We start from the raw sequence: 10,642 nt of genomic DNA, 5'->3' as shown, positions 1-10,642 counted from the left end.
TGGAATGCAGGGCATCAACCAATAGGCATGCAGCTTTCCTCTATACTTCTTGCTGATTGGCTGTTGGGATTTAACTTGATTAACACCTGCACAGAGCATTTCCACCTGCACAGAGCATTTCTTGCTGATTGGCTGTTGGGATTTAACTTGATTAACACCTGCACAGAGCATTTCCATACTTGACAGTATGTCTTTATTCAAGTGTTTTGGTAGGTATTTCAAGCTTTTCTGCTCCAGCATTGGAATGCGGGGTCATTGTAACGTTTTTTTTTATTTTGAAAATCAACAGTTTTGCATTATGCAATTAAAAATCCTAACCAATAAAGTAGGGAATAGCTATCCAACTGTTGTTTTAGTTGTATGTTACTTCATTATTATAGTTATATCAATGTAAATCATTGTTTTCCCTTGTGTTTCTCATTCTTTCCCTGCCATGTCGTAAAATGTGGTGAACCCATCGCTGTATTTGCTCCAAAGCAAATATTGGCCTTTCTAGTTCTAACTTAAAACCCGTTTAAGCCTCGGTCACAACCCGCCGTACGTGCTCCGGCGTGTTGTCTACGTGCAAAACGTGGGCAAAGCTAGGGCATCCGTGCGTAGTGAGTACCGCCTCCGTACGGAATCCTACGGATTTTGGAGCACGCAGACACGCCGTCAACCTTTAAGTGCATATAAAACTTTTTCTACGTGCGGTCTGCGGATTCACTACCCGTACGTGCGAGTACGGAAGACGCGCGTGCACCGTACGTAAGAAGCACGTGTGAGTACGGTCTCCTTACGGTTAAGTTGCAATCGCACAGATCGTACGTTGTAAGCACGTACAACTTACTTACCACTTGCGCAACGTACAATGCACGCAACCGCTCACGGCCAGACGTGGCGTGCAGACCCCACTATTACACCTTGCGCAACCGTGCAAGTGCGAGTGACGTGCGTAGACGCCATTCCTTCCACACATTTTCAGAAAAAAAAACGTAGCAGACGTAGCCTCCAAACGAACGTACAGACAAAAAGCACGTACGGCGAGTTGTGACCGAGGCTTTAGAGGGATCCAAACATAAGAATGGCAATGAAAAGAAACTCCCTTTTAATCTGTCGACTTGGCCTGTTTAACTAAGTGAAAATACACATTTTCATATAAAACAGCAACAGTGATTTCCACAGTTAACTTAACATTAAACACTTCATTAACCCCATTGAACATAGACAGGAACGGAAATTTCCACACCATTATTCAGTGCAGGGTGATTCTGTGCGTCAGCAAAGTTAATTTACATTTGACCGAAAGGTCGACATTACGCACTTCATTACACCCAGAATGGCAGGACGAGTGTTTTAGTGTAATCCCTACTGTGTCCAAATGAATTTATTTCCATGACATAACTTCTATTTGGGTAAAGAAGTGTGACAATCTCTACACACGTACAGCGTCAATAGTAAGATATTTTGTAAATGCCCATTTCTTATAACGTACATGACGTTAATATGACATAGACCTCCCCCCCCCAAAAAAACTAAAGTTTGTCTTGTTTACTTTGTTTATCTAAAATCATTTAGAAATACGTTTTAGTTAGAAAATACACCTATGCAGGAGACGTATATTGGCAAACAGCCTTTAGAAAGGTTTTCTCATACCATTATTCTCTATATCAGCGCAGAACAAAACAAAAGCGACCGAGCTGTGTATTCCAGAAGTTTGATTTCAACGAACTTGAGGGTACATTATTCTAGGCCCACGACATAAACTTATGGCTAGACTAAGGTTCGAGATTGCTACAGGAACTTGACAGTTCCCAAGCATAGAAAAGCTTACTACTAGCTACAAAGTAAGCATACCTTTCTTTGCTGCCGAGAGTGCTTGTTGCTTCTTCGGGAATGTTTTCGGCCAACTTTTTGATGTGCCGAATAGACTCGTCGCCTCCTGTGAGTTGCCTGTGTGCGGGGACGTCCTGTGTACTTGGCGGTTCAAAACTGACTGTCGCTTGACTGATAATCGTATCACGACGGTCTCTCTTTTATGCTGGCGACCAAAAATCACGACGCAGAGATGAGATCATGATATAAAATAAATATAGCTCAAGATAACCTACTCTTCCTGACACACCCGTTTAATGACCCCTACTTATGCAAATTCAGGGTCACACAGGTAAACACTGGGGTTTGTTTCATATGCATTCTTTTTAGACTATCATAATAACTTCTGTAGTATGCACTGTCAAACAGTAGTGACTATATCTGCACTAGCACCATTTTTACCACCCTGTTTACGTTATGTGTGGTCACTTTTCTATAGTGTGAAATCTGTCTACTTTGACCATTTTCATCAACTTTCTAGGATAGTCACTTTGTACGGATTCAAACGTGTGCCACCCACAAATATAGGCCTAAGCCAATAGTGGTCATATTGTAATCAATTCATCATTGTACACTTCATTCAGTTTTCGAGTATATGAACAGAGTAGCAGCACGACTGGTCACTCGAGAAAAAGTAAGTTATGATACGATTCAAGACATTGCCATACTAGTTGCAGTGCATAGGGATTCAAACATAACGATGACAATGAAAAGAAATTCCGTCATGTTTTGTAATCTTTCTGACCTGTTAAATTTGAAGTTTTTGAAGTGCACATTTATAACACTGATAGAGACTATTGCCCTTAATAGAGCTGGCTGGAAGTACCTGACGGAGGGAGCAAGGGGCCAGTACCTGCCCTGTGCATATGGGCAGGTAGGCAGGCAGGCTAGTTCTCGACTGGTAGGTTAATATTACACACTTCATTAACCCCATTGAACATAGACAAGGACCGGATTCTGTGCGTCATCAGCAGAGTCAAATTTACATTTGACCGACAGGTCGACATTACACACTTCATTATATATTTATCCATGAACCCAGCTGCTCCCTAAAACTCCAAGTCGGTCACGTTATGGGAGATTCCGAATCGTTGTCCAGTCGTGCCATACTTTGTAACTATGCCCGTAGCCAAGATGTTGCTTAGGGTTTCTTCCTACTGTCTAAGAGACCAGCAAGTTTCCTAGGGGGCTCCGGTACAGAATTTTCCACACCATTTTTCAGTGCAGGGTAATTCTGTGCGTCAGCAAAGTTAATTTACATTTGACCGAAAGGTCAACATTACGCACTTCATTAAACCCAGAATGGCGGGACGAGTGTTTTAGTGTAATCCCTACTGTGTCCAAATGAATTTATTCCATGACATTACTCCTATCTGGGTAAAGAAGTGTGGCAATCTCTACACACTTACAGCGTCAATAGTAAGATATTTGTAAATGTACATGGCGTTAATATGACATAGACCTCCCTTCCCTTATAAAACTAAAGTTTGTCTTGTTTACTTTGTTTATTTAAAATTTTTTAGAAATACGTTTTAGGTTAGAAAAATACACTCATGTAGGAGATGTATATTGGCACACAGCCTCTACAAAGGTTTTCTCATACCATTATTCTCTATATCAGCGCAGAACAAAACAAAAGCGACCGAGCTCAGCATACCAGAAATTTGATTTCAGCGAACTTGAGAGTACTTTATTCTAAGCCCACGACATAAACTTATGGCTGGACTAAGGTTTGAGATTGCTGCAGGAACTTGACAGTTCCCAAGCATAGAAAAGCTTACTACTAGCTACAAAGTAAGCATACCTTTCTTTGCTGCCGAGAGTGCTTGTTGCTTCTTCGGGAATGTTCTCGGCCAACTTTTTGATGTGCCGTATAGACTCGTCGCCTTCTGTGAGCTGCCTGTGTGCGGGGACGTCCTGTGTATTTGGCGATTCAAAACTGACTGTCGATTGGCGAATGTTTCTCTGACAATCGTATCGCGACGGTCTCTCTTTTATGCTGGCGATCAAAAATCACGACGCAGCGATGAGATCATGATATAAACTAAATATAGCTCAGGATGCCCTACCCTTCCTGACACACCCGTTCAATGACCCCTACTTATGCAAATTCAGTGTCACACAGGTAAACATTGGGGTTTGTTTCATATGCATTCTTTTTAGACTATCAGAATAACTTCTGTAGTATGCACTGTCAAACAGTAGTGACTATATCTGCACTAGCACCATTTTTACCACCGTGTTTACGTTATGGTGGTCCCTTTCTATAGTGTGGACCTGTACAGAATCAAGCTTGAAGATTCTGTATGAACAACTATGTAAGAGGTGCTAGTGTCACGGAAATGAAAAGAAACCTACAGTGGACCTCACTGGAAGACAGAAGAAAGATGTCTAGACTATGCATGATGTACAAAATGACTAATAAACTGGTGGATGTCCCAACTACTAAGTACCTAATACCAGCCCAGAAGAGAACAAGAAATAGCCACGCATTCAAGTACCAGAGTTATCAACCAAGGATTGAGGTGTTCAAGAATTCATTCTTTCCTAGAACTATCGCAGAGTGGAACTCACTGTCACCAAGTACAGTAGGGGCATTGTCAATAGATAACTTTAAACAATGTCTAGAGCTAGAAGTTCAAGGGTTAGGTGTAACAAGTCGATCGGTGTAATATAGCCAGCTGCCGCCGCGCCGCGTGCCTGCGAAGCTGGTGTGTTACGCCGAAAGGCGGTTATACCGGCTATACAGATACAGATACAGATACTTTGACCATTTTCATTAACTTCTAGGAGTAGTCACTATGTACGGATTTAAACGTGTGCCACCCACAAATATAGGCCTAAGCCAATAGTGGTCATATGGCAATCAATTCATCATTGTACACTTCATTCAGTTTTCGAGTATATGAACAGAGTAGCAGCACGACTGGTCACTTGAGAAAATGTAAGTTATGATAAGATTCAAGACATTGCCATACTAGTGGCAGTTCAGAGGGATTCAAACATAACGATGACAATGGGAAGAAATTCCGTCATGTTTTGTAATCTTTCTGACCTGTTAAATTTGAAGTTTTTGAAGTGCACATTTATAACACTGATAGAGACTATTGCCCTTGATAAAGCTGGCTGGAAGTACCTGACGGAGGGGAGCAAGGGGCCAGTACCTGGCCTGTGCAGATAGGTAGGTAGGCAGGTAGGAAGGCAGGCTAGTTTTCGACTGGTAGGTTAATATTACACACTTCATTAACCCCATTGAACATAGACAGGAACGGAATTTTCCACACCATTGTTTAGATCAAGGTGATTTTGTGCGTCAGCAGAGTTAAATTTACATTCGACCGACAGGTCGACATTACACACTTCATTATATATTCACCCATGAACCCAGCTGCTCCTTAAAACTCTAGATCTAAGTCGTTCACGTTATGGAAGATTTCAAATCGTTGTCCAGTCGTGCCATTATTTCGGAACCATGCCCGTCGCCAGGATTTTTTCTTGGGGTTTCTTCCTACTGTCTGAGGCACCAACAAGTTTGCTAGGGCTATACGGTCTTACATCAGACTTCCTACCTGTTGTAATTTTTACAAATTTGTGCCGATCTCAAAAAAAAGAGAAAAATCAGGAGAACTTGAAGAAGGGGTTTAATGGCACGTCACAGGATGCCAACTTCATGGCCCTGAACCCGACTAAGTGCAAGGTCATGGTGTTTTGCTTTTTACGGAACCTCCCAACTTGAAGTGGTTTAGGCAGCACGGATACTTGGACTTATTCTTCAGCACAACCTGAAATGGACAGAGCATGTCACATCGATCGTCGGGAAAGCTAGTAAGAGACTCTATATGCTGAGAATCCTGAAGAAACATGGTCTGGACACAAGTGATCTCATCCTCATCTACATCGGGTTCGTGCGGCCTGTGTTGGAGTATGCATGCGTGATATGGCACCCTGGACTGACCAGAGAACTGTCGCAGAAGATAGAACGAGTGCAGAAACGATCACTTAGAGTAATACTTGGGTCGGAATATGACTGTTATCACACGGCCCTGGACACTACTGGACTCCGTAGATTAGATACCAGACGTGATGAACTGTGCCTGAGGTTTGCTCGTTTTCTCACAAGCAGTGAGAAATACCGTAATTGTTTGCCAGCACAAAGGGGGGATGTACATAATAGAACAATAAGGAAGAGCACGAAACTGACACAGTTTAAGTGCCGGACACAGCACATGTTAAACAGTACACTATCCTATTGTGTCCGCCTGCTGAATAACAGTTAAAGTTATAGCAGAACTGTAAGTCGTGATGATAGTGATTTTATTTAATTTTATAGTGATTTATGTCTTTGTTATTTCTGATTTGTAATGCATAATGCTAATAAGCATACGATTTTTTGTGGAAAAAAACGCAATTCAGCATTTTTGCTGCAAGGGTTTTTGTTGTTGCATAAACCATTCTCTCTTTCTCTCTCTCTTTTTCTAATCAAAAATCCGCAAATAGCACATAAAATTGTATACACCTGGGGTCCAAATGAACCCCGTTCGGGTGTTTGAGGGTGAAATGCACAAAGTTGGAACTACGTTATCCAAAAGTGCTAATATATGACAGGTGGAGACAGGGTGTCAATATAATACAGATTGCCTTATTCAGATGACGCCATGTATATTTTTTCTACCCTGAAATGTGATGACTTCAATAACTCTGAACTATTCCACTGAGAGAAACAAAATGCACTCACAAACACAAGAACGATAATAGTAAGCTTTATTTGTGAAGCTCTAAATGTAAGTTTCCGATCCCAGTCTCTACCTTTCAATATTGCAATAAGTAAAGTTATTAAGTAAAGAGTTTAAAAGTATTTTGGTATCATAAAACTATGGAATAATGAATGAGATGTTTGATACATTTATTACCAAAAACATAAACCATAACACACCGAAATTTAACTTGAGATAAGACAGAATAGTGTGATCGCAAAAACAATGCCTAATCTTTCACCTTGTCATTGAACATTGCCACTAACCTCCCGTCACAAAACATTATAATTTGATATAACATGCAAACATTCAGAACCTGAACACTGGCCGTCCAATGTCGGCTGACATTCGGAAGCAGCCTTACGAGAATTGAAATCAACGTCTACCTTTTATACAAATCGAGTTGAATATTAGTCAAAATTAAGTCAAATTTCACTTCCAACCACACCCCTCATCTACAACCAGACAACTGGTTTAGAAAAACTGTTAGTTCATGTCACAAACCTGTTTGTAAATTTGGTGAAAGTACCTACCTAGTTGCAATTTACTTGCATATACAATGCCTCTTTATATATTTTATATGATCACAGTAACATAGTTATCATGCATTGTTACCTAATCTATTCTACATTGTTATCATTAAGCTTTGCATGTCTGTGTGTTTTGATGTGATTTTGTAGTGTTAGATGGCTACATTTACATAAGCTTTAGCTTGAGCATGTCGCCATCTTGTCCTTTTTGTCATTAAATGTTGTAATAATATGATATGAATCTTTATTGCATGTTGCAGTATGCAAAAACATGAGTATTTCATACTGAAACGCTTTATTCTAATGCAAATTGATAAGAATCTATACATTACAACAATACTATAAACTACCTATCATCTACTTTTATTTGTCCTTTCTTCTCTCTTTTTGAAACATTTGGAAACATAATTACATAGTTTGTCTACTGCACATTCGTTCTTGCATGATATCAACTGTTTAAACATGTCCTGCTTTGACATTTTCTTACATAATGATAATAAAAATTAATAATAAAAAATTAATAATCGATGATAAAAAAAACAGACAACCATGACCGACCCTCCCGTTCACCCCCGAATGTTTGGATCAGGAGAATTTGGGCTGAATCTCCGCGGGTACCTCGTCGCTGGAAGAAAGAGGCCGGAGGCGGAGAAACTTCCACAGAACTTGAGTAACAATCCTTCGGTAGAGCAAGGGGAAATCCTCCCGGCAGATCTGGTAGAAAAAGAGTTTTTAGTTAATCCTAGTAACCATACAAGGAGGAACTGTTCAATGTCTCTAATAATAATCTGTGTGTGTGTGTGTGTTTTGCTTCAACATTCAAAGAAAACACTACATAGTGATGATTTTACTATATAGATGACATTCTCTGGGAACCCCAAAACTGATACGAGCGTGCAAATAAAATAGAATTTGACAAAACCGTTGCCTTAATTATAAAATCTACAAACCTTAAATAACTAAATACAGGTTTTACTGGTATGGTAAATAATAGACTCTTCATTTTCATTTTCTTCTTGTCCTTTAGAATGGATTTTGGGTGGGGTCATCGACAGCGTTGGGTTTAGTGAAAGAAGATAAAAGTTCTAAAATTTGCACATTTATTTCCTTTGTATTATTTTGTATAATTCATTTTTAATATAATTTTTGTATGTATTATGCATGTATGTGCTTATAAGGTAAATAAGATAAAAAAGATTAAAAGAAAATTAAAAACATTTTTTAAAAAATCCCTCACCTCTTCATAGTCGCTGGTTTTCATTCTGGTTCCAGAGAAAAGTCTCACCGGAACTTCTCTCTCCAGTAATTCTTCCACGTCCAAGTTCTTAATCCCCAGAGTACGCACGGTCACCTCCTCCAAATCTGATGGAGGAAACAAGTTGGTTATTATCGGATAGAAGACGATATCGAACGTTACCATATAGTCAGGTGACCAATCAGAAGGCTCCATTTCCCCCCAAACCCAGGTCATTAATTAAGGGAATAATGACCCGCCCCCGAGGTGAATACGGCGTGATAACGCCTTGTCAGTTGCTATAACCACCGAATTAAGCCACAGAGTGAGCACAGCAAGGCTTTATCACACCATATTTACCGAGAAAAGGCGGGATATTAACGCTATTATCATATAGCCTATCAAACCTTACACAGTAAAGAGTGACACATTCCTGTTAGTGTATAACCCATCCGCTGGCCACTGTTCCTGTGCATCTTTCCCCGATTCCAAGGACCCACGTATTGAGTCTAAATTGGCCTCAATCAGTTCTTCTATGACAAATTCTGACATGTACCATCGTCTACTATATACCCTTTAGTGTGGTCTTTTTACCTGTTCTTTTAGAGTTCATATGATTTCACTGGAACTTTGGAACAGAACTGGTATTCCATTTGTGGTTATTTTGGGCCGAAGGAATAGAGCAAGTTTCCATTTGAAGTCATCTGTGGTCACTTGGATGTTTCTATACAGAAATATGGGGGTGGCGCGAAATATGTTTTATTTTCGTTTGCTCAAAATTCACATGTATTGACATGGTCTTTATTTTGTTATGTATTGGTAAATAAATTGGTTGATGACAAGACGGTAAACATTTCTATTCAACAAGGAAACGTGCTACAAATGTCAGAAAAAGAGTCCACTCCCCTGCATAATGGTTTGCTCCAGGGTGTGCATTATTCTGTAACTGAGCACACTTGTGAGAATAAAGCACGCCTGGGATGATTTTGCATTACTTGTATCGTGCTAACTGTGACATTATCTTGTCATAATCAATATTTTTTATTTTTTATTTTATTCACATGGATTTTTGAGCATTTGATAGGAAGCACTTGTTGTGCTTATGTAAATCCGCTGCTCATAAAACATAATACAAATGTAAACATAAAGATGACATAAAGTATAGCATTGACATAAAATGAAAGTGGCTGGCGCACCAATACCTAGCATAACATTATTGAGATTGGTCAAATCTTCCAGAGTGGTGGATATAGTTAAACACAATATCAAAGATACGGCAGTTGGTAGGGTATGGGAGGGAGGGGCTACCTGTAAGAAGTAAAGTACATAATGTGGCGTCATTTACGTTGAGTGGGTCGGAAGGAAGTATGTTTTCAAGATGAAGGCAAGATATGGATAACAACATTTCAGGTCCTTTCAGTATTATAACATTTGCAGTGTAATAAATAGTGTTCTGGTGTCTCATTTGGATGCCCACATTTGCACTCGGGACTACTGATACAGTGATGCTGGAATAGGTGGTAGTTCAGCTGGCTGAAACCAAGCCTGAGTCGGTTAAGGTGAGTCACATGGTGTCCGTGGCCGTGAGAGTAGTGAGGATATCTGGGCATGCTATCAAAGCAAGACTCTAATTCATTTTTGAATGCTGGAATGGATGGGGATTCTTTGGCGGTCTGGGGTAACTTGTTCCAGGAGAAAACAGCAGAAGGCAAGAAAGATTTTTTGTACTTTTCAGTTTTGAGGGTAAAAGGGAGATAATTCTGGTCAGTACGCAGGCCATATGGGGTGGAATCACGGATAATTTCATAATCAATATGAAATAGGGGCTTGTGATTGGTCAACGCCAGCTGGCTGTATAACAATATCCGATATACTAACCCGCTCAATTTGAATGACGTTAGAAAAGATGTAGACGTTACCATTACATGACAGGGTGGTGTTTTCTTCTTCTAACCTACTTCTAACCGTCATTGTAAGTTTTTGCCCTCCCTTACAAGTTACGGATTCATTACTGTGGAAGAAAGTTCTAATTATACCCACAGTGACCATGTATGGCCTAAATAATAAAATACTACATGTACATATCGGTACTCAAAACCCCTTGACCACAGTAAGCAAACTTCATCTTATATAGCCAAGAACAGTTGTTTTTAAAGAGTAAGGAAACTCACCAGGATTCTCTGCCAGCTGCTGGATACTGTGGATGTAGCTGACTGAACCGATCATGTCCTCCTGTAAGATTAACATGGCAGTCAAACTTAGGCCACACC

At 40.0% G+C, this 10,642-nt stretch overlaps 2 protein-coding genes across 2 annotated transcripts in view; both read right to left on the bottom strand.

The window, feature by feature from the left end:
* Positions 1-3,934, bottom strand: part of LOC109475708 — a 17,397-nt gene extending 13,463 nt beyond the window's left edge. The window contains exons 1-2 of the mRNA XM_019776472.1: positions 3,659-3,934; positions 1,837-2,020 (exon numbers count right to left, since the gene is read on the bottom strand). The gene's annotated coding sequence lies outside the window, so the exon portion shown is untranslated. The remainder of the gene's footprint in view (positions 1-1,836; positions 2,021-3,658) is intronic.
* Positions 3,935-7,512: 3,578 nt separating this feature from the next.
* The window catches only part of LOC109475701, an 11,674-nt gene continuing 8,544 nt past the window's right edge, over positions 7,513-10,642 (bottom strand). Inside the window, exons 7-8 of the mRNA XM_019776462.1 lie at positions 8,376-8,500; positions 7,513-7,852 (exon numbers count right to left, since the gene is read on the bottom strand). Coding sequence (XP_019632021.1) covers positions 7,724-7,852; positions 8,376-8,500 — 254 coding nt within the window. The 3' untranslated portion in view covers positions 7,513-7,723. The remainder of the gene's footprint in view (positions 7,853-8,375; positions 8,501-10,642) is intronic.

This window comes from Branchiostoma belcheri, unplaced genomic scaffold (assembly GCF_001625305.1).
Source record: "Branchiostoma belcheri isolate BF01 breed outbred unplaced genomic scaffold, Haploidv18h27 scaffold344, whole genome shotgun sequence".
Classification (NCBI taxonomy): Eukaryota; Metazoa; Chordata; class Leptocardii; order Amphioxiformes; family Branchiostomatidae; genus Branchiostoma; species Branchiostoma belcheri.
Note: the sequence above shows the minus strand (reverse complement) of the source record. Positions and strands in the feature narration are given on the sequence as shown.